At 39.5% G+C, this 24,213-nt stretch overlaps 2 protein-coding genes across 2 annotated transcripts; one reads left to right on the top strand and one right to left on the bottom strand.

The window, feature by feature from the left end:
• Positions 1–349: 349 nt before the first annotated feature.
• Positions 350–1,472, bottom strand: LOC120853527 (acidic leucine-rich nuclear phosphoprotein 32 family member B-like). The gene has a single exon (XM_040227446.1). The coding sequence runs from the start codon at positions 1,194–1,196 to the stop codon at positions 411–413; it is 786 nt and encodes a 261-aa protein (XP_040083380.1). The 5' UTR covers positions 1,197–1,472; the 3' UTR covers positions 350–410.
• On the top strand, positions 1,195–18,256 carry TRIM69 (tripartite motif containing 69). The gene is made up of 7 exons (XM_040227546.1): positions 1,195–1,470; positions 2,056–2,532; positions 3,372–3,467; positions 6,107–6,340; positions 7,110–7,132; positions 7,215–7,339; positions 17,676–18,256. Exons 1-7 carry the CDS (start codon positions 1,195–1,197, stop codon positions 18,215–18,217), a joined length of 1,773 nt encoding a protein of 590 aa, XP_040083480.1. The 3' UTR covers positions 18,218–18,256.
• The last annotated feature ends 5,957 nt before the right edge of the window (positions 18,257–24,213 follow it).

Genomic DNA, 24,213 nt, shown 5'->3' with positions numbered 1-24,213 from the left:
CACTTCCATTCAGATTGCCACATAACTTTGAGCAGAGTTCACTAGGCTATACAGTAGGACATTGTTGGTTATTCTGAAAATGTTTTCTTTTTTTTTTTTTTTTGGTGGTACAAATCACTTTATAATGTATTGAAGGTGTGCCATAGGGCACGGATTAAGACCTTGTGGTTGGGGAAAATGTCAAACCAGAAATTAATTTTCCTGATATTCCTTCGTAAATCTTGCACTACAAAAATTACTGACAACACAGTCACTCGTGTATTGAACCACTGCACACAGACTGCAGAGTATTTTACTCCTCCTCCAAATCCTTTTAAGATCTGTAAGAGCAAATTTCCATCTTTCAAATCCATGTCAGCAGTCCAACCAATACTGAACAGTTCTTGTTTTTGCAGGTTCTTGGGGTCTTATTAATCATCGTCTCCTTCGTCATCTGTCTCTCTCTTCCTCTTTTCACCTTTCCCGCTTTCTTCCTCTTCTTCATCCTCATCTTCGTCCTCATCCTCATCTTCATCGTCTTCATCAACTTCTCCATCATGTCCAAATTCTTCCTCCTCCCCACTGACTTCATCTTCATCCTCCTCCCCTTCTGCATCTTCGTCTTCATCCTCCTCCTCTTCATCATCAAACTCTTCTTCCTCCCCATCTTCCTCCTCCTCCTTATCCTCATCTTCTCCTTCTTCATCATTCTCTTCTTCATCCACACCATCCACCTCGGCATTTGAATCCGGGGCTTCACGATCCTCTCGGTCACAGCCATCCAGATAGGTCAGCTGGGGCAGGAGCCTGAGGACACTCTCTCGGTAGTCATTCAGGTTAGTAACCTTGCAGTTAAACAGATCCAGGCTCTTCAGACATTCCAACTTTTTCAAGGGTTCCAGGGTGCTGATATCTTTCAGTTTATTTCCACTTAAGTTTAGATGTGTAAGATTTGGAAGTTTTTCTGCTAACATATCCAGACCTCCACAGATTCTATTGTCACTGAGCTCAAGCTTTTTCAATTTAGGTAGTTTGGGAAGATTTGAAACTGAAATCAAGCCTACATTTATTAAACTGAGGAACTCTAAGTTCACAAATTCAGCTGTTAAGCCCTCAATTTTCCCATCATTTGATTTGCAATTGTCCAGGACAAGTTCTCGAACAGCTGCCGGGGTCCGGTTCCTCAGCTCCAGGTGGATCCTCCTCTTCACGTCCATGTTTCTCTCTCTTCCCCCCTCTTCAAACTTAACTTTCCGCGGCGGGGGCGGAGGGGCGAGAGGCGTCCCAGCCTGCGCAGCGAGGGCCGTCGGAAGGGGTCTGCTCGAGGCACAGGCCGACGGCGCGGTCCTGGGTGGCGGGCGGCGTGCGGGCAGGCGAGCGGAGCCCCCGGAGCCAAGTTACTCGCGGGAGCGGAGAGAAACCATGGAGGGAAAAGGGGGCTGGGGCGCAGCTCTGTCTGGTCTCACTACCGCCGCCCCCGGCCGCGGCCCCGCACTGCCTGTTTTGTTTCTTGATCAGGGTTATGATTACACAGATATGTTCATTTTGTGAAAAGTCATTGATCTGTACCCTTATGATTCTACATTTTCTGTATAAATGTTATTTCTGGAGCGTGTTTTTTAAAAAGGAAGGGTGAAGGGCCTGGATGATATTATGGTTGATGATATTATGCCATGGACTGAGGAATCTGACTGATCTTCTAATTCTTTGCACATGACTTCTAGAAAACAAAATGAAAGGTAATAACTAATACAACAGATATTTAAAGTAAAACTTTCAACTGATACAAGGAGAAAGTGAGTGGAGGAAGTGATATACAATGAAATACATTTCTTTGATTGGGTACTCTTTCGTCTTCTACCTTGGTTCTCTATTAAAGTTTAATAATGTTGGGAGTAGAATGAATTCTGATGTTAGAGAACACTGAATTTACTGATCACTTTCAAAGAAGAGATGATAGTACTTGTACTCTGGCTGCACCAATTCTCAGCTCCTTTAAAAACAGAGCCCACTACCCTGAAATGCTGAAGTGGGCAACAAGAAACAGAAACTCATTTTAGCTGTTCTTTTTCAAAGGTATCTTCCAACCTCTCCTCCAAAACTGACTCAGACAGCTACGCTGAAGTGAATGATGTGATCACCCCAATATCCTCCAAAGTGCAGATGCAAGATATCACTACGGAATTACACTGCCCACTGTGCAACGATTGGTTTTGCGATCCACTAATGCTAAGCTGTGGCCACAACTTCTGCCAATCTTGTATCCAGAACTTTTGGAAGCAGCAAGCAAATGAAACATTCTGTCCTGAGTGTAAGATGTTATGTCAATACAGCAACTGTACATTTAATCTCGTACTGGAGAAGCTGGTAGAGAAGATTAAGAAGCTACCCCTGCTCAAGGGCCATCCACGGTGCCCAGAGCATGGAGAGAACCTGAAACTGTTCAGTAAGCCAGATGGGAGACTAATATGCTTTCAATGCAAAGATGCTCGGTTGTCTGTAGGGCAGTCTAAAGAATTCCTGCAGATCTCTGATGCTGTCCGTTTCTTCACGGTGGGTGAGCCCTGGGTCTTGAACAGTCTTGAGCAATTCCTTAGGAAGGCTGGGAAAAACAGTTTGTCGGACTTCTTCTTTCAATACCACCCCTTCATTCAAGTGATTATTAGAAAGCTCAGAGTGTTCAAAAAATACAACGTATCTTGCAAAGTTCTTTCTCTGTAGTTGTCAATTATAGGGAAGCAGTAAAGGAGCTTTGGCCTACTTCCTCAATCAACCAAACATTTACCTAAACCTTGCCTTGACAGCATTCTGCTAGACACTGTACAGAACATGGACATGTAAAATATTGCTTTTGTTATTAAAGTCTTGAAATTTAGTCAAGTTTAAAGTGAACAAAACAACAGAAGGAATATAAGACAGTCTACTGTTGAGAGCTAAATTTTTGTCACATTTGTAATTCACAAATGTTTAGAATTTCAGAGATTAGAGAAAACTGAAATAGTCAGGGGAGGCATGGTGAAAGAAAGCTTGAAGGGGGGACAATTATTTGAATTTGGGTGGACAGAAGGAAGAAACGAGTGTTCTGAGAACAATGTAAGTAAAAGTAGAGATAGCAAGAACAGTGTAAATATAGCAGAAAATGTAGAGAGTTCTGTTATCTTCCTCAAAGCCCCGCAGTTAGCTAAGAAAAAGATAAAACTTAGTTTTTCTGCAGTTTGTAATTTTCTTCACAATTTTTGGAAGAGACAGGAATTATAAAACAAGGGAAAAGGAAACTTTTGTAGCAGGAGCTTGCTTTCTTTCCCCCTGACACCCTGGGGCTTTGGGGTAGATGTTCTTCATGGCCCTTTATCTCCCAATTAGCATGGGTTAATTCTTTATGGTATCCCCAGGAGGAGCTTACCATCCATCAGGGTCAACTGGAAGCAACCCTGAAGGAGCTTCAGTCCCTGAAGAATATGCAGAAAGATGCTATTGCTGCTCACAAGGTGAGGAGCAGGGTAGAGGGATCATGAGACAGAACTGGAATTGTACCCTCCTTGTAACTTCAGCTATGTGGCTGGAAAGGTACCTTTACATATACAACAAAATGCTAAATGGCATCTGGGCTATAGAAGTAGAAAACAGACACTGTAGAGTGGAAAGAAATATGGCAGTGGAGTAGGTTCCCAATAGCTGATCAACAGAGGGAGCAGACTGACCTTTCCCCTAGATAAGCAGATCCTTTTCATGGTGCAGTCACTGGGTGATTGCTCTGGGGCTGTGATCTGTCTGATCTTTCCTATTATCTATGGTAAAATAAGGAATTTATTTAAAAAAAATCCACTAAAGATTGTTATGTTCAAAGAAATACCTTTCTTTCCTTTGGGCTTAAAACGAGGCCTCTCTGAACCAAGGTCTCTTAGACTGCTGGCTTTTCTCTCTGATCTAATCCTTTTTAGCTTTTCCCAAACTAAACAAAACTACTGCTTACCCTTTCAACTTCACAGGAGCTCTAGGACAACATTAATGGCTAGGGACTTGGCAAATCAGTCCCTAGGCTGGGGGAATAATTTGGGAGTTCTGTTTCTTCATTAATTCTCCTATAGAGGAGAGTCTTCTCTGGCATTTGGCATCTGGAAGAATAAATAAATATAATTAGGGAAAGAAGAAGGCTAGATGGAAATAAAGATGTCTCAAGAGAATCGTGTTCCTGTTGTAAGAGTTCTTAGTTCAGCTATTACAGTCAACACTCATTCATTCAACAAATATTTGAGTGGTGCAGCATTATGCTAGATATTGTATTCCAACTATGGTGGGAGACAGATGTTAATGAAATAATCCCACCAATAATAAAACATCACTGTGATAATTACTATAAATGATTATAAATATACAGTATATTAGAGTATATAAATGGAGAGCCTAATCTAGACTGAAGAAGTCACTTACTAAAAATTGAAATTAAAAATTTCTTATTAAAAATTGAGAATTGAAAGGATAAGTATTATCTTTAGCCAAGGGAACTGGGTGAGGGGAATATGAAGGAAATGGCCTGGAGAATGTTCTATGAAGAGGAAAGAGCATTATAGAAAAGTTCTTGAGACAGGAAGCTAGTTACTATGTTAAACAGAAAGAAGGCCAATTAAGATGGATCTTGGTAGGCAAGATGAGACCGAAAAGGCAGATAAGGCCCAATCATGTAGGCCCTTGTAGATAATGTTATGAATTTTGAATTTTATTCTATGCATAATTGAGAAGTCATTAAAGGGTTTAAACAGGACATAGTCTCATCTTATTTTGAAAGCATCAGTCTGGTGGCTGTGTGGAGTGTGGACTGGAGAAAGGCAATAAGAAGGATAACGGTTAGAAGAAGACTACTGAGGTGGTCCCAGAGAACGATGATGGCTTGGACTAAAATGGCAGTAGAGACCAAAAGAAATAAACGGCTTTAACATATGCTTTGGAAATAAAAACTACCTGCATGTGGTGACTGATTAGATGTGAGAGGCGAGTGGTGGTATCAAATAGACAATTGGATATACGAATCTGGAGTTGAGAAGTTGGTCTAGGCTGAAAAGAAGTCAGCGTATAGACTGCACTTCACAGTTGTGAGAGCAGAGGCTATTACCGAGAACACGAGTGTGGAATGAGAAAGGGACAGAGTCTAGGACAGAATATCAAGTAATTTAGTCTTCAAAGCTCGGTTAGAGACCCAACTGACAAATGAGACTGAGAAACAGTGGTGAAATAGGTAAAAGGAGAAATGGAGATGTCTGACCTAGAGGACAGTGAGAGTTAAGACTATTTTAAAGAGTACAATCACAGTGCTTGACCACAGACTATAAGCTGGATAAGAGGGGACACAAAGACAGAGAAGCTGATGAACAGAAATGCAGGGGTCAATGAACAGGAGGATTCCATGAAATCCAGTAACTGTTTCAACAGTGGAACCTGGGTAAGCGAACATGAAAAGTAATTCTGGGGATGGTACAATTGCTGAGGAAGATAAAACCCTCAATGTGATTAAAAGAATGAGTAGATATAGGTAAAAATCACTAGAAATGATGATGAGGAACTGAGAAGCCAGGATGTCAGATGGCTTGCCCATGAGGAAGCTGAAGTCACCTAGGGAAAGAGCTGCCAGTGTAACGGTTACCGATTTCAAGTGCTGCAGACATCACCCATCTCTGGCTTCTTTTGTATTGTCCTGGCAGCAGGAATGGTGCCTCCTCCGTTCTGATTTCTTGAAAAAGGGCAGTTCTTCCAGCCTCCTATGGACCCAGTCTAACAGCATCACTTGGTAGATACTGGTTTGTACTTCTGGATAAAAGGGTATTATTGTTCATTTAAAATTGATTAACCCCACAGTCTTATTTAAGATGGCATTGGTTACCACCTCAGTTTTGCAACAGGAACTTAGAGATGACGTTTGACTATTTCAACCCTAACTATTAAACTAGCTGGGAAAGACAGAGTAAGTTTCCCAAAGGCCTCCTTTTAGCACAGCTGAATGTTGACATGCAGTATTTGCATGCATTTTCCTGTTATGGTATTTCCCAAGTTGTGAGAGTGCTGGTGGTGTGGGCCCCCATCCCTAAATGCTAGTCTCAGTAATTACCATGGTGATGATCATGGAGGTTTCCAGGAAAACAAGCTACATCTGCAGCAACACATCTCCCTGGAGTTTCTAAAGCTGCATCAGTTCCTGCACAGCAAAGAAAAGGACCTTTTAAGTGAGCTCCGAGAAGAGGGGAAAGCCTTGAATGAGGAGATGGAGCTGAATCTGAGCCACATTCAGGACCAGTGTCTCCTGGCCAAGGAGATGTTGGTGAGCATCCAGGCCCGCATGGAGCAGCAGAGCCCCTTCGACTTTCTCAAAGTGAGACTCCACACCGACACGACCGTGGGCACAACAGAGAGGGGAGAGAGGGCTGGGAGGATGCACAAGCAGATTCTCCCTTCCAGGAGGGTAAAAAATCTGCTGTAGTCATTTTAAGATTCCCTGGGAGAAAAGCAGAAGGTTCCTTTTGCCTTATACTCAATCGAAAGTTTGCATACGCCTAGTAAAGAAGATAGTAAGATGCCATTAAAAGCAGTATGTTTTAATATTTCCCCCTTAAGAACTCTGAAGCTTTATTTCTCAAAAATAAGAATGTTGCCACCTAAACTGTATCTTCTACTGGCTCTCAGTAGTCGTGAATTGACCTGTTTGAAAAGCTGTTTGCCAATCTCTGCTACCTGACGCTCCAACCCTAAAGTGGCACTGGTTACTACCTTGGGATTCAGAAGCCTAATTGAGCCATTGTAAAGAAAGTGGACTTGGGGTGGGAATACCTATTGTGTCGTTCTCCTGAGACTAAGTGGCAGTATAGGTAAAAACAGCTTAACCTTAATTTTTTTTGTTTCCTGTAACAAGAAACTCTAGAAAATCACAGGAAAGTAAGCCAGTTTATTCTGGGATAGATGAAGGATGAAGATCAGAAAAGGCATTTGGAGGATGAGAGGAGTTGGTGGCAATGGGATGGGGGCCATCTGCCCAGGACTGCAGTTTTGACCATCAAATTCTGGTGGTGGCCAGTAACACCAAACAAATTTCTGGAGCTGATGAACATACATCTAACCTTTCCATTTCTCCTTTCCTCTTTTAGGACATCATACCTCTCTTGGATAGGTAAGTGTTTCCTTGTGGTATTAATAGCCTGCCTTCAGTCCCTGGAGGATGTCTAAGAATAAACAATTTGTGTCCCCTGCAGCTTGGAGCAAGGAATGAGAGTGCTGACGCCCAAGGAGCTTGTCTCCAGAAAGCTGAGCGCAGGCGTGTTTAAAGGGCCCATCCAGTACGTGGTGTGGAGGGGCATGCAGTCCACCCTCTCTCCAGGTATCAGTGGCTGGGAGCCTGGGGTAGGAGCCCCCGGAGCTCCCGGGGCTCCCAATTTAACGTTTCATTCTCAGGACCTCTTCTGTGGCCCTAACAGTACGTTTGAGTCTAGGTGGAGGGAGGGGTGAAGTTTAGCCAAAAGGCTAGTGGGTATGACTGAATTTCTTCTTTTACTGTTATCTAAGAATGCAGGATCTTATACTTGTGAATAGAGTCTGGTGTCAGAACTAACTTCTCAGCCTATGATTTTGCTTGACTGTTCTATCAAATATAACAACCAATATTTTAATATTTTTCTAAAACAGTTATGTAAGTCTCTGAGGCATCTCTGCCCTGAAGGTGGAAGTTACTATACATATTCATCATATGTATGAGTACAGTTCCTCTTGTGGTTAGTGTTCATAACATAGAGTATATCATCTTAGGAGACTGTTTACAGATCTTAAGTGCTTCAAAAGAAAACCAATTATTTCAATAGCTGTGACTAAGTTTTTGTCATCCTGCAGATACTAAAAAAACAAACAAACAGACAGAAAACAACGACTGGACAGGACAGGACAAAAGAACACAAACATTTCAAGAACATAAAACGACGTTCTAAATAAAAATAGTTACAGAAATAGAGCTCTAAATAAAGCTTTTTATAGACTCTTTAGTTTGTAATTACTGATTTAATGAAAATCATACATCTACCCCTGCTAATTTTTCCAGGTAGCTGACAATGAAAAAAATCAGCTTTACTGAGGTATAATTAACATAGAAGAAAATTCGCTAATTTTAATGTACAATTTGATGAGTCTGACAAATGTACACACTTATGTAAACATCTCCAAAATCAAGATACAGAAAATTTCTGTCATCCCCAAAAGTTCCTGCATAACCCTTTGTGGTCAATTTTTTTCTTCTATCCTCAGTTGCTGATAATCACTCATCTACTTTATTACACTGTCTTTTCTAAAGTCTCATACATATATTATGTAGTCTTTTCTTTTTGGCTTTTTTCATTTAGCAAAATGCTTTTTGAGATCACCTATGTTGTTGCATGTATCAATCACTGTATTTTATGGATACGTCACAATTTGCTTATTCATTCACCAACTGATGGACATTTGGATCGTTTCTAGTTTATGGCTAGTATGAAGAAACTTGACTGAATATTTGTTTATAAATCTTTTTGCTTTCTTTTGTAAAGATTTATTTTTATTTAATTGACTTTTTGGCTGCGCTGGGTCTTTGTTGCTGCACCTGGGCTTCCTCTAGCTTTGGTGAGCAGGGGCTTCTCTCGCTGCAGAGCCTGGGCTTCTCTCGCTGCAGAGTTTGGGCTTCTCTTCTTTGCAGATCCTGGGCTTCTCTTGCTGCAGAGCCTGGGCTTCTCTTCTTTACAGAGCCTGGGCTTCTCTTGCTGCAGAGCCTGGGCTTCTCTCGCTGCAGAGCCTGGGCTTCTCTTGCTGCAGAGCCTGGGCTTCTCTCTCTGCAGAGCTTGGGCTTCTCTTGCTGCAGAGCTTGGGCTTCTCTCGCTGCAGAGCACGGGCTCTAGGGCACATGGGCTTTGGCAGTTGCAGCACCTGGGCTCAGTGGTTGCGGAGCACAGGCTTAGTTGGTCCACAGCATGTGGAATGTTCCTGGACCAGGGACTGAACCCGTGTCCCCGGAATTGGCAGGTGGATTCTTAACCCCTGGACCACCAGGGAAGTTCACGCTTTAATTTTTTCAGTGTAAATATCTAATGATGCGATTGCTGGTTTGTGTGTTAAGTATATGCTTAACTATAAGAAACTATCACATTTTTTTCCCTTAAATGGTGGAATCATTTTAATTCCCACCTCCAATGGATGAGAGTCCCAGTTTCTCCAAATCCTTGCCAAAGTTTGATAAAGTCTATCTTCCCGATTGTTTTAAATCCATCAAAGAAAATATTTTGTTCAGGCTCCCAAAACAAATTTGAGAAGTTATGCTGGATTTAAATTGAAAAAAGCCAAGTTAAAACACGGAAATAAAGTTTTCATTTGGTGGACGCTGAAACCAATGTATATGTTGGATCTATCCCATGTGGCATTTTTCAAGTTTTTTTAAGGGTCTACCAGGCTAAACCCTTCGTTGCCTTTACTGCTTTTGCTTTGCTTTCCCACTTTCCTTTCTTGCACTTTGCCTTCAGCCTTTTTTTTTCTGTCTCTGGTTCATCCAGCATGGAGAAATATCCATGCTGGTCTAGAAGACTCCTTTTGTTTCTCTTAATATCAGTCTCCATTTTTATGTCATCTTTTTAATCTTTTAATACACGTTGAGTTTTACCATGACAATGTTTGGATACCACCACAGTTTTATTTTACCTTATTAAAAAAAATATTTTTCCTCATATAGAATTGTGGGTTGATAGACTCTACTACTTTAGAAAAGCCACTCCATTGTTTTCTCACCTGCATAGTTTCTGATGAGATGTTTATTATCATTTTTGTATCATTTCTCTGTATGTACTATCTTTTTTTTTCTCATGGGTTACTTGTAAGGTTTAGTTTTTTGTCACTTTTTTTCCACCAAGTTGATTATGCTGGGTCTTGGTGTGTTTTCTTGGATCCATGGGTTTATAATTTTCATCCAGTTTGGAAAAATGTTGGCTATTATTTTTTAGCAGTTTTGTACCTCTCCATCTTTTCTTCTCTACTTCTGGAACTCTTAACTTTACATATGTTATTGTTGTTCAGTCACCAAGTCGTGTCCGACTCTTCACAACCCATGGGCTGCAGCACACCAGGCTTCCCTGTCCCTCACCACCTCCTGGAGTTTGCCCAAGTCCACTGCCTCGGTGATGCCACCCAACCGTCTCATCTTCTGTCACCCTCTTCTTCTTCTGCCTTCAATCACATTCAGTTCAGTTCAGTTCAGTCGCTCAGTTGTGTCCCACTCTTTGCGACCCCATGAATCGCAGCACGCCAGGCCTCCCTGTCCATCACCAACTCCCAGAGTTCACTCAGACTCACGTCCATCGAGTCCGTGATGCCATCCAGCCATCTCATCCTCTGTTGTCCCCTTCTCCTCCTGCCCCCAATCCCTCCCAGCATCAGTCTTTTCCAATGAGTCAGCTCTTCGCATGAGGTGGCCAAAGTACTGGAGTTTCAGCTTTAGCATCATTCCTTCCAAAGAAATCTCAGGGCTGATCTCCTTCAGAATGGACTGGTTGGATCTCCTTGCAGTCCAAGGGACTCTCAAGAGTCTTCTCCAACACCACAGTTCAAAAGCATCAATTCTTGGGTGCTCAGCCTTCTTCACAGTCCATTAGACCATCTAAAATTGTCTCACTTCTCACTGATGCTCAGCATTTTGTAAGCCTTTTTTCTGTTTCATTTTGAACAGTTGTTATTCCTATTCAAGTTCTCTCATCTTTTCATCTGCACTGTCTAATCTTCTGTTAATCCTTTTTAGGATGTTTTTCATTTCAGTTACATTTCTTCAAAAAGTTGTATCTTTTTATATCATCAGCTTCTCTCTTTACCGTGTTCATTGTTCATCTACATTCTCAGGCTAATGAGAGGTATTTATAACGTCTGTTTTAACGTCTTTGTCTGCTAATACCACCACTGTTGTAATTTCTAACATGTTTTTACTGTGTGTGTTTTCTCCTGAGTGTGGGTGATATTTTCCTGCCACTCTGCATGGCTGATATATTTTTTTCTTCTTAATAAACTTTATTTTGTAGAATGCTTTTAGGTTTACAGAAGAATTGAAAATATAGTAGAGAGTTTTCATATACCTCATCCCCAGTTTATATCATCTTATATTTAGTGTGACACATTATTTACAATTAATGAACCATTACAAATGCATTACTAGTAGCTAAAATCAATAGTTTATTTGAATTTCCTTCAGTTCAGTTCAGTCCAGTCGCTCGGTTGTGTCCAACTCTTTGCGACCCCATGAATTGCAGCACACCAGGCCCCCCTGTCCAGCACCAACTTCCGGAGTGAATTTCCTTAGTTTTTACTTAATGTTATTTTCCCATTCCACGATCCCATCGAAGGTGCAACATCACACTGAGCTGTCATGTTTCTTTAAGCTCTTCTTGGCTGTGACAATTTCTCAGGCTTCCCTTGTTTTTTTGAAGATTTTGACATTTTTGAGGACTGCTGGTTCTGTATGTTGTAGGATGCCACATTAGTGCAATTTGTCTGATGTTTTTCTCACAATAATGCTAGGGCTGTGAGTTACTGCGAGGAAGACCATGGAATTAAAGTGTCATTTTCATCATATCAAGCATAGGTTCTGTCAGCATAGTCTATGACTGTTGATGCTGGCTTTAATCACCTGGCTGAGGTAGTGCCAGTTATTTCCCCTCTCTTCTCCATACTGTATACTGTGGAAGCAACTCACTATGTGCAGCTCACACTGAAGGAGTGGGTAGTTATGCAATCTGTCTCTTCTGGCTGTCAAACATGATCCGTTTTACATAGCTATTTGCTAATTTTGGTGTAATCCTTTAAGCTCTATTGATTTAACTTTGGCATTTAGCGAAGTTATTAGAAATAACTTTGCTCCTTTTGACACTTTAAGCTTTGTTGAGCCTTTAAGCTTTGTTAGTGTGTTTCAAGAGAAGCCTTTAATCTGGGGCTAACTCTGCCAATTTTCTAAGATATTACCCTTCTGAGTACTCTGTATGATGTTCTGCATATATTAAAACATTTTTCCATTCTGACTGGCAGGATTGAAAACTATTCCCAGTCTTGTGTGAGCTCTGCTTTCTGGAGATTCACTCTCTAGATTTAATGAGTTTCACTGTAGTCATGTGGCAATACTCAGTCACAACCTTGAGGGAATCCCTTTGGAGATGTCTTGATGTCTCTCTGCAGCTCCCTCCTCTCTTACTCTACCCTGAAAATTCTAGCTCTCTCAAGATCACAGTGTTTTTCTTCTTGTGCTCTTTGCCCCCAAACTTCACTTCTAGCATCATTTAAAGCACAAACTGACTTTTTCCTTACTTTTGGTATAATTTTACATTTAAGACAATCAAATGGGATTTATTTAATATATGGCTATTTTAATAATAATGTAACTATGGTCAAACCTTGGTAAAATATACTTTATACTTCTTATTTCTAGGCCTTTGCTTATTCTTAATCTGCAGATTCTTATTTTCTTCATTCCTGCCTTATAAATGAGGCTATTGCTTTAATTCAGGGGCTCATACTTTTTCTGTAAAGAGTTAGATAGTAAATATTTTAGGTTTTGGGGGTTGTTTGGTGTTGTCAAAACTATTTAACTATGCCACTGTAGTGAAAAAGCAACCAGGGACAATATGGCCATTCATGTATTTCAGTGCAGGGAATCGTTTTTATCTTAAAATATTTTAATATATTTTCTTTAGTTTTGTGTGTATTGATAAAATATCACCAAAGTTCACTCCTTCATTTGACACACTCAGAGAGGGCCTACTACATGCTGAGCATTAAGCTGGGCTCCAAGGATACAGAAATAAAAGACATAGTTTCTGCTCCCCAGGAGAGTCTCGAAGACCAAGTTAGAGTCTGCAGCAACCTTCTAGGTGAAAAATTATTAAGATGTAAGCCAGAGGCATGGTAATGGAACATAAGAATAGATTCCAGAGACAGAATTATGAGAGCTGAAACATATAGGACAGTAATTAGTGGTAAGGCATAGAGAAAGGTGATGTCAAGGATGGAAATACAGGGGATGCAGATTTTGGAGGGGGCTGATGAGTTCAGTTTTGGCCATGTTGTGTTGACTTATAGAAGAATTAAATGACTATATTCAAATGGATAATTATTCTAACTAGAGCTTAGGAGAGAGGCCAGAGCTGGAACAAATAATATTGAGTGGGGGTAGCTGAGCTCTTGATATAAATGAGATTGCCTAAGGAGAATGAGAACATACAGTCAAGAAGAGAATGTGTTATAGAGAATAACAACAGATGAAGGTCAATTAAGCCTCAGAAGGGACTGAGTAATTATCTGGCAAGAGAAATAAGAGAAAAAAACAGGAAATAAAGTCCCCATGGAATCTAAGGCAAAGAGAGTGTCAAGGAGAAGGGAATGGTCACTCATATCAAATGCAAAGATCAATTTAGAAAATAACTGGAAAAGAGATGCTTTTAACAATTGGTGGCTTTGAAACATGTATAATATCATATATGAAACGAGTTGCCAGCCCAGGTTCAATGCATGATACAATGCTTGAGGCCGGTGCACTGGGACGACCCAGAGGGATGGTACAGTGAGGGAGGAGGGAGGGGGGTTCAGGATGGGGAACACGTGTATACCTGTGGTGGATACATGTTGATGTATGGCAAAACCAATACAGTATTATAAAGTAATTAACCTCCAATTAAAATAAATAAATTAAAAAAAATTGGTGGCTTTGATAGGGGTGATTTCAAAAGAGTGGAATGAGTATAAATTATTATATATTGTATAGGGTTCAGGAACAATTTGGAATGAGGCAGTAATGAAGGGAATAGATCACTCATTTGAGAAGTTTCAATAAGAAGGGAAGATGTATATGTAGAGGAAAGACAAAAGAGGGCTTCTAAAGACGTACTGAAGGGAAGCAGCCTGTAGAAGAGCAGAAATCAACAGTATAAGAAAGGGAATAACTGGTGAGTGTTGGGAAGAGTGAGAGCTACAGAAGAGAGAGGTGCTGACTTTACATAGCTTTCTCCAAAACTGGAGAGGAGATAAAGACGGTAGAAGCAAATAATTTTGTGAGATAAGGTTTGCAGTATGAGTAGGAAGAATTGGGGGGTTCATCTCTTCATTCATCTATTCATTTATAAAATGTACTGCAGTTTCTCTGTGAAAGAGGAGATGAAGCCTTCTGCCTGGAAGTGAGGAGCAAAGTGGTGGAACAGTGATTTGAGGAGGAGTTGAAGGTTTGAAATTGCTGTTGTGAGGAAGTGTAGAAGGTTTGATTTGGGAAATATAAGAGTTTGGGGCAGTGCTGATGGCCAAGCATAGAGCAGAAATAACGAATTTGTAGCAGTATCTGTATGCATAATTTTGTGATTTTCATCCTGCAATGGTGAGGAATTAGCATGTGACTTTGAATAGCTGAATAGATCCAAGGTTGGAGAGTTGCATGGCAGATGCTGCAGAAACAGAAACATAAGAGCACAAAAGTGTTGAGGTTATTGGCAATGAAGCTATCAATGCTAAAGTGTTTAGGGAAGAACTTTAAGCCAGGAAGAGATCAGGGTAAGAAAGAGAAATAGGAGACTAGAGATGGTAATGGAGTCAAGTCATGGTTGTGGGGAGAGATGGGAGTGAGAAAGCTCAAAAAATAACAGAGTATGGCATACCTGAGTTGAAGATTTCAGAGAAAGAACAGTTCCTGATGACCACAAGTTCCAGAATATAGTCACCAATATGGGCAGCTTAAATGTAAAGGAGTCAAAAGTCATGAGCAGGAAAGCCAAAGCCATGCAAGAAGAGAAGGGCAGCTACATCCAAAGACAGCAGAGTCCCTTGGAATGAGGGCTAGACTTGATGTAGGAAAGTAAGGCCAACCCAAAAAGCAGGGGTATAACCAGGAAAAGTTTGTAGATGATAGCGTTAAATAGAGACAGAGGGAAATGTGAAAAGGAATGACAAGAGCCTGAAACGAAGAATGACTTTTTAACATGAGATTGAGGAATAGAGCACAGGTCTGGAAGTGGTGGTGGTGGCTACCTGATCTCCAGCATCTGAATTTAGAAAATGAATAGTCTCTTGAACTTCTGGAAGCTGTATTTCAGTTAGCTTCATTTTTTGGGAAGAATCAGTCTGGAGTACGTTAAATTAAGGAGGTGATAAGAGAATTCTGTAAACTGAAGATGTACGAGAGTTAAATGGGGAGGTAGATCCAAAGGGCAGAGTGGAAATGGTTGGGTGGGAACAGCTGGAGGATGGGTGAAGGCAGAGGAAGTAAAGAACAGAATAATGAGGGTAAAAGTACAGTAGACATTAAATCATTAGAGAAATCTACAATCTGTGTGTTTATGCGAAGGATAACAGGAATACAAGGCATGGTGAAATTAGTTGGTGTCAAAGATTCATATGGAACTCTAATTGCAGTTTATTTAATTGTTTAATAAACAGTTACTTGAATACCTAGGAACAGTTTCAAATTTTGAAGATAGATGAAGAAACAAAACAAAGTCCCTGCCTTTCCAGAGATTACACTCTAGTGGAAGAGACAATTAAGTAATTTCACATATTGATAACTATTGTGAAGATAACAAAGCATGATACACTCAACAAATAATTATTTATGAGAGAAAAGAAAGCAAGATAAGAGTATAAACCATGATAGATGGATGAACATGCTACTTTAGATAGAATGCCCAGAGAAAATCTCTTTGAGCAGGTTCTCCCTGTGTTTTATTGTAGACATTTCTAAACATACTGAAAAGTTTAAAGAATTTTACAGTAAATACCTCTATACCTAGCTAGATTCTATCAATAACATTCTATTGCACTTGCATGAATAAAGGTCTGAATGATATTAAGGAGTAAACAATGTGGGCAAAGAGCGTCCAGGGACAGGAATAGAAAGGGTCAAGTCCCTGCAGTAGGAATGAACTTAGTATGTTCAAAGAACAGCCAGAAGGCAACGGTGGCTGGACCAAACAGAATGGGGGGAGGGAGGTGGTAAGTGGTGGGAGATGAGGTCAGAGAAGTGGGTAAATCATGCAGGTCTTGTCTCTTCAGTAAGGACTCTGGATTTTACCTTGGATGACGGGAAGCATAAGAGTATTTTGAGCAGGAGAACTAGATGATCTCATTCTTCTTATTGGCAGAATAGGCTGCAGATAGGCAGAGTGGAAACAGAACAATTAAAAAGCTACTGTAGTAGTTCCAAGACACTGGTATTTGTGGAAGTTATGTCTATATATTCTGAGTAGGCTCAGAATATATTCTGAAGGTGGAGCTGACAGAATTTACTGTTGGATTGAATATGGCATAAGAAGAAAAGCTGGTATGCAAAGCTGACTCCTAGGAATCCTCAAAGCGAGGGCAGGCTGAGCTAGCTGGAGATGTCAGAGGCTTAGTGATGAGAGCAGACTGGGATTCTAAAAAGGTTAGCAGGAATTCTTTATGATACCTCCAAAGAAATTATAGTCCTCACATGCGAAAAAATAACAACCTTACATGAATGAGGATCGATCTGTGAGAGTGAGAAGATTTGGCCTACATGGAAAATCTTCAGGATTCTTCAAAGTCTCTTTGTTAGAAAGAAAAAGTCTCTGGGATGATGGAAAAGACTCAAGCTTTTCTGAGAAGAGAGAGATAGGCTGGATTGTTCTTGCTTCCAGGATAAATAAATCCATTAACAACTAACGTGTTACAAATACAAATGCATATTTGTATCCTTGTCCATGATTTGAACAGTTTTTGTGTCTCCTTTATAAAATTTTATGCCAAGGCTCAATTATCTCACATTTAGAATTTGTGTCACCTTCTTGCTAATATGCTTCCAACCTCTCTTCATTTAGAAATTCCTTTTTTATACTGCTGTCCATTGATCTGTCTAAACCACTTGTCAAATTACCTGTGATGAAGGACCAGTTTTAAAACCTGATGTTTGTAGAATATAAATGTTATTTGAAAAAATGGAGTTAAAAAAATTGCAAAGTGCAAGCCCAGTTTTTTAACTAAATTGATTGACATAAAATTATTCTGTCAGATTTCTATGACAGTTCCTAAGAGCTTACTCTTAATTTCTCTACTGTCCTGTCCCAGATTGGCAATTACACAGTTTGTGAATCACAGCTGGATCAGCAGTGGCATTAACCATTCCAGACCTCAAAAGTTCCAGTGTCTATTAAACCAAATGCAAACTTACCACCACTGTCCTCTAAATTCTGTATCAGTTCAGTCTCACCTGCTCCTAACAGGCAAGTCCTTATCTTCTCTATCATGCAAGCTACTGTTTTTAACCCATTCTGTTTTTGCCATTGTTTACCCAAAGCATCCTGATACACCTCATACATGTTACATCAAACTAAAATACTTACTGCTTTAGAAATCTTTTTTGGGCACACTTACCGAATCTTTATCCTTTCAGCATTTGTATTTTCTTTATATGTATTAGTACAGATTTATTTTATCTGTAGTTTTTATTGGAGTATAAATTGCTTCAGAGTAAAATCTGATTTTTTACCACAAATATAAAAAATATCTAGAATGTAGCCACATGGATATCAAAACAATATATATAGAGAGAGTATATAAGATTACCTGCCCATCTAAGCATATACGGCATGGGGAGATAAAGCACATAAATACTGTTTATGGGAACCTGCATTCATCCCTTTTCCCCCATGCCCTGCTTTCTCTTATTTTCTTACTAGGCCTATCTCCATTAACTCTGGACCCTAAAACTGCTCACCCAAATCTAGTGCTCTCCAAAAACCGAACGAGTGTGTGGCATGGTGACATTAAACAGGCAATGCCTGATGATCCAGAGAGGTTTGACTCAAGTGTGGCTGTGCTGGGCTCAAAAGGCTTCACATCTGGAAAGTGGTACTGGGAAGTGGAAGTAGCAAAGAAGACAAAATGGACAGTCGGAGTTGCCAGAGAATCCATCCTTCGGAAGGGCAGCTGTCCTCTAACTCCTGAGCAAGGGTTCTGGCTCTTAAGACTAAGGAACCAAACTGATCTAAAGGCTCTGGATTTTCCTTCTTGCAGTCTGAAACTGACTAACAACCTCAACAAGGTGGGCATATATCTAGATTATGAGGGAGGACAAGTGTCCTTCTACAATGCTAAAACTATGACCCACATTTACACCTTCAGTAGCACCTTCGTGGAGAAACTTTACCCCTACTTCTGCCCTTGCCTTAATGATGGTGGAGAGAATAAAGAACCATTGCATATCTTACATCCACAGTAATCTGTCATACTATTGTGTAAATTCAGAGAGTTATTAAAGAGGTACTGAAACAGTTTACCAGTCTCACTGGTTTCTCTTCCCAATGTATGGGGAACTCTGGAAAATGAAAAGAGGATTCACAAATTGAATTCCATTCTCAGCATTCCAAATGGATTTCATTGGAGCTCTTTGAGATGTTATTCTAGTTCTCTGGGGTCTACTATGACACAGGAGCCACTTTCATGAGCATGCGCATCCTCCTTTTTCACCAGAGCAAAATGCAACTTGAGTTTGTGATGATCAGGAACCCTTCTCAAACATGATCAGAAATTCTATCATGCAGTCCTTATTCTCCAACATAATGATTTTTAACAGATTATTTTTAGATGTGCACGCTTCTTCCTATTTAATTATGCTCTTATGTACATTTTATAAAACATTTATTTCCTGGAAACTGTTACTTTAATTAAAAGAAAACTGTTCCTGAGATTTAAAAAATAAGATGGACTGGGCTTGTTTATAATCTGGTCTTGAATTCTCTCAAGATACTTTTTTAGTCCAGCTAATCTCTGACTCTTTCTCAGTCTCTTTTTCTTGCTTTACCTACCTGTGGAGCATTTGTTTTTCTATATTCAAATATATTTAAGTATATCCATTTACTTTTGACTATGTCCTTGTAAACATTCCTGCCTATAATTTAAATAGCCGTGTATCATCTTGTACTCTCCAATATATTCATTCTCTAGCTTGTTGCTTCTTTCTAAGCATGACTAACCTCAGCAGTACCCTTGAGGAACCAACCCTGTCTCCTTTCCACGGAACTCCCATCTGGCTTCATTCTCTATTTGACAGTTTTTTTGGGGAGGATGGAGGGCAAGGGAGCAGTGCTTAGGATCTGCAGCATGGCCCTCTAAAATTACAACCAGCACAGCTCTTTTGGGAAGGTAAAAGCTCCCTATCCTATCTGTCATAGTGGAGGGATACCTACACTACAGGTAATATTTATGTAGTGTTGGAATACACAATATACATACATTCGTAACTGCTGATTTGGGCAAACAGCCATGACATGTTAAGGCTTCATTTAAGAAATTTTTTTTTTTAATGAATTCATTTAAACTGGAATGTAATAAAGACCTATTCTGTACCTGGAACCTTGCTGGATGTTTTGAAGGATATAAAAGTATGAAAAGAAAAAAAAAAAAGATTCACCTAGGAGGACTTAAAAGAAATTCAGGTGCTTGGACCCCATTTAAGACCAATTAAATAAGAATCTCTAGCAGTTGGGGCCCAGGCATTTGTAGTTTCTAAAAGCTTTCTAATGTGTCCAGGGCAGAGAACCACTGAACTAAAGGAACATGATTTCTCTTTTTTAAATCTTAAAAAAAAAATACTTTAAACATAGAGAAAAATCGCATACTTGTAGGATAAACGCCCATATACTCTCCACCTACATTACCAATCATTAACATTTTGCCATATTTTCTTAGTCTCTCTTCCTGACACCCACCCCATGTGATTTTGTGTGTGTCTATAATTATTACTAATGTCATTTTTGCTGAACTACTTTAGAATAAATTGCAGGCATTAAGATTCTTATTCCTAAATACATCAGCAAGTATCTTCTAAGAACCAAGACATTCTCTTACATAATCACAGTACTAAATTATCAAATTCAGAAAACTTAACATCAACACAATACTACTTACTAGCTAATATACAATCCATATGAATAAGTAAATATTTCTAATGGTGGGATTTTAGGTACTATGGTTAAAAAAACCCTCAAGTAATATGACAAAGAATCTGGGGGAAAGATGAGGGTCTAGTTAAGTCATATACAGGCAAAGTTGTAGATAACTGACATGTAAAGTTTGTCCTTTGGGACAGACAAGTGCTACAGAGTTCAGAGAAAGGGGAGGTCAATATTCACCAGTAGAGGAGGAGAAAATTCAAAGGAAAAGATGTGATTAAGTTGGACAAAATGAAAGATAAGTAGGAATGAATGTAAATTCTAATCTAGACTTTGGAAAATGTATTTCTTAAAAATCAATGTTTTGTGGTAATGGTTGCATAGCCACACAAATATACTATAAATAGTATTAGTCGCTCAGTCATGTCTGACTCTTTACAACCCCATGGACTGTAGCCTGCTGGGCTCCTCTGAATTCTCCAGGCAAGAATACTGAAGTGGGTAGCCATTTCCTTCTCCAGGGAATCTTCCTGACCCCAGGAGCAAACCCACAGGCAGATTCTAATGTGTCCAAGGCAGAGAACCACTGAACTAAAGGAACATGATTTCTCTTTTTTAAATCTAAAAAAACAAACAAACAAACTTTAAACATAGAGAAAAATTGCATACTTGTATGATAAATGCCCATATACTCTCCACCTACATTACAGCCAGATTCTTTACCTGCTGAGCCATCAGGGAAGCCCATACTATAAATAAGTGAACTGTAAACATAATGGGCAATTTTTATGAGAAGTAGATTATACCACAATAAAGTGTTTTTATAAAAGGGAAAGAAAATAGTGAATGTTTTATTCAGATCACCAGGGGAATTACAACAGGCCGCAGGTGTATACATATCTTCCACTATCTGTAGGAATCAACCTTTAATACTTTTTCAGATATGCTACTTCAGCTTTCCAGTATTTGTCTTAACATAGATGACACAAATTTTCCCAGTTTCCCCAGATAATTGGTTGTTCTATATTGAATAATTTGAACAACCCAGTTACTGAGAACTCAGATTACAATTGAAAGTAGGACATTTTTAAGGAGTATGAATTATAAAACACCAATATAAGACTGCCCTGTTAGAAACAGACTCTGAATGCATGTGTGCTAAATCATTTCAGTTGTGTCCAACTCTTTTGTGACCCCATGGACTATAACCTGCCAGGCTGCTCTGTCCATGGGATTCCCCAGGCAAGAACACTGGAGTGGTTGTCATTTCCTCCTCCAGGGCATCTTCCCGACCCAGGGATCACCCTGCGTGTCTTACGTCTCCTGCATGGGCAGGTGGGTTTTTCCACTAGTGCCACCTGGGAAGCCCAGACTCAGAATAGTTTTCACTAAGAAGCATGACTAGGGCTACCTTATATACTGTTTTCTCTCATGCCACAGGAGATGAGGCCGATAATAACCAAAAAATGAAGTAGATGATAAAGAGGCTCCAGTCAGTGTGTTGGGATTCACTGAGGTGAGAACCTCAAAAGGAAAATGCCTTGTAAAATCCATTCCAAAGAGTATATGTAATGCAATGGACAGTTTAGAGAATAATACAAAAAATCCCACTCATTAATTCACTATCTAGCTTTGGGAATACAACAGTATTGAAAACCTTTGAAGGCCCCTGTGTATCTCTCCCAGCCCTGAGTTAATCACTATTCTATGTTTTGTGTTTTTCCCTGTTTGTAAATAATTCATAGATACATTTTCCCAACAAATGTATTGTTTAGTTTTCCCATTATGCATGCATGTTTAGTTTTCCCGTGTATGTTATTTCTAGAAAGTATAGTTTCGTTATGCCTGTTCTTTGAACTTTAAATAAATGGAATCATGCTGCATGACTTCCATAGCTTTTTTAAATTCAAACTTTTGTTGTATTCCAGTGTATGAAAATTAAACAATTTAAATAAACCAAACTACTGTTAATAAGTAAGTAGTTGTTTTTAGTTGTTTTATTTTTTAAATGATCTCTGTTGCTATCCTTATTAGCAACAATGCTGGCATACAGATTATTGGATACCAGTAAATGAGAGCCAGAGTTTGTCTAGGTTTATACCTAATAAGCAGCGGCATATAGGGCATGCACAACTTCGAGTAAGTAACGCTCAACAGTTGGTCAAATTGTGCCAGTTTACACCATCACTAGCAGAGGGAATCACCATTAATCTAGGGCTTCCCTCGTGGCTCAGCTGGTAAAGAATCCGCCTATAATGTGGGAGACTTGGGTTCCATCACTTGGTTGGGAAGATCCCCTGGAAAAGGGAAAGCCTACCGACTCCAGTATTCTGGCCTGGAGAACCCTGGGTCGCAAAGAGTTGGACACGGCTGAGCGACTTTCACTTTCACTTGTCATTTTTATTAGTAGGAGGGTACATATGTAAGGTGGATACATAATGGTATCTCATGGTTTTAGCTTGCATTTCCCTAATTACCACTGTGGTTGAGCATCTTTCCGAAAGTTTACTATCCATTAAGTTTCCTCTTCTGTGAAATGCCTATACAAATGTTTGCCCAATTTTTGCATAAGACTGTCTCTCATTGATTCATAAGATTACTTATATGTTCTGGATACCAATCCTGTTGGTTGTCTGCACTGCAAATACTTTCTCCTACAGCTTAATACTTTAGTCTAATTTTTAAAAAATTCTTCTCACAGGTCAGAGATAGTCTCCTGTGTTTTATTCTACATATTATAAAGGTTTGCCTTTTATATTTAAGTGCTTAACTAGTCAATCAGCTAGAAAGTAACAAGTATACATGTGCATGCACCTGAAAACGTAATTTCAACATATAAAGCAAAAAGTAACAATATATTAATAAATCTGCAAATAACTTGGGAGATTGTAACATGCCTGTCTCAGTAATTGATAGAAGAATCAGACAATATGATTAACAAATTTGACTCAGTGAACATAGCTTAGATAGAACACTGTACCCAACATCTGAGAACATCCAACAGCTGCAGGACATTCTTTGTAAACACACACAGGACTCTGACCATATATTTCAGTCGGAAGGAAAGTTTCAACAAATTTAAAAGGATTATAATCACACCAGGTATATTCTTTGATCTTAAGTCATTTAAACTAGGTATCAATAACAAGAAAACTAAACAGTCACATGAACTTGGAAATTTTTAGTATTTTAAATAACCCATGGATCAGAAAAAATCCTATTGAAAATCTGAAAATATTTTTAATTGAATGATAATAAAAAACAACATCTGAAAAACTGGTAGTTTAAAAGAAATTGATAATCTTATATATGCATACTAGCAAAACAAAGTATGAAAAAAGTCATCTCTTTCAAGAAATTAGAAAAAGAATAGCAATTTAAAGCCAAGAAAAGTAGAAGGAAATTATAAGGGCAGGAATTAAGGATATACAAGTGAAACATATGAAAGTATCAAAAATGTCACAAGTTTGTTCTTTGAAAAGGCTAACAAAAACTACAAACTTCTAGTAAGACTAAGAAATGAAAAGAAGGCACAAGCAACTAGTATCACAAATGAAAATGAAACCACTGCTACAGAGCCTGACATTACACAGCATCACAGAAGTTTTTACTGCATGCTCAGCCAGTCATGTGTGACTCTCTGTGATCCTGTGAACTGTAATCCGCATGGCTTCTTTGTTCATTGGATTTCGCAGGCAATGCTCAACTTTATATCAATATTTAAATTTTAGAATAAATTGACTCCATGCAGGAACACTGTAGCTTATCAAAACTGATGTGGGGGAATGCCAAAGAATAACATAACTTGAACACCGGTGATACATTAGTATATTAAACAAGTTTTTAAAAAAAGGTTTCTGGGTTTTCGTTTTTTTGCCTTTTTTAGGCCTGCAATGCAGCTGTGGAATCCTAACCAGGGAAGTCCCCTTTAAAATGTGATGATATTTTTGTTTACGATTTCTTCTCTTTTAGAGACTCCAACTGAAACATTTATTTAAAAGAGATAAAATGAGTTTTGTTTCAAAATAATGACACAGCACAAAACCTTGGTTAATGCTAAAGGCTTAAAACTCACAAGCAGGACACCTTCCTCCTCTGCCGAGTCAGGGAAAGCTTAGACGACTCTCCACAATTCCACAAGCAGGTGCGCACAGCTGGTAGAGACCAGAACCTTCTCCGTCGTGTCTCAGGCTTTTCGGAGGTATTACTCTGACAACCAATCATGGAGCTCGGCTTCGGACCCGGGACCAATCAGTGACCTCACCTTCCGCCCCGCCCCCCGCCTCCCCCAAGTCCTCGCGTGTGAGGAGCCTGAGGCAGCGCC

The sequence above is a fragment of the Oryx dammah genome, unplaced genomic scaffold (genome assembly GCF_014754425.2).
Source record: "Oryx dammah isolate SB20612 unplaced genomic scaffold, SCBI_Odam_1.1 HiC_scaffold_26, whole genome shotgun sequence".
NCBI lineage: Eukaryota > Metazoa > Chordata > Mammalia > Artiodactyla > Bovidae > Oryx > Oryx dammah.
Note: the sequence above shows the minus strand (reverse complement) of the source record. Positions and strands in the feature narration are given on the sequence as shown.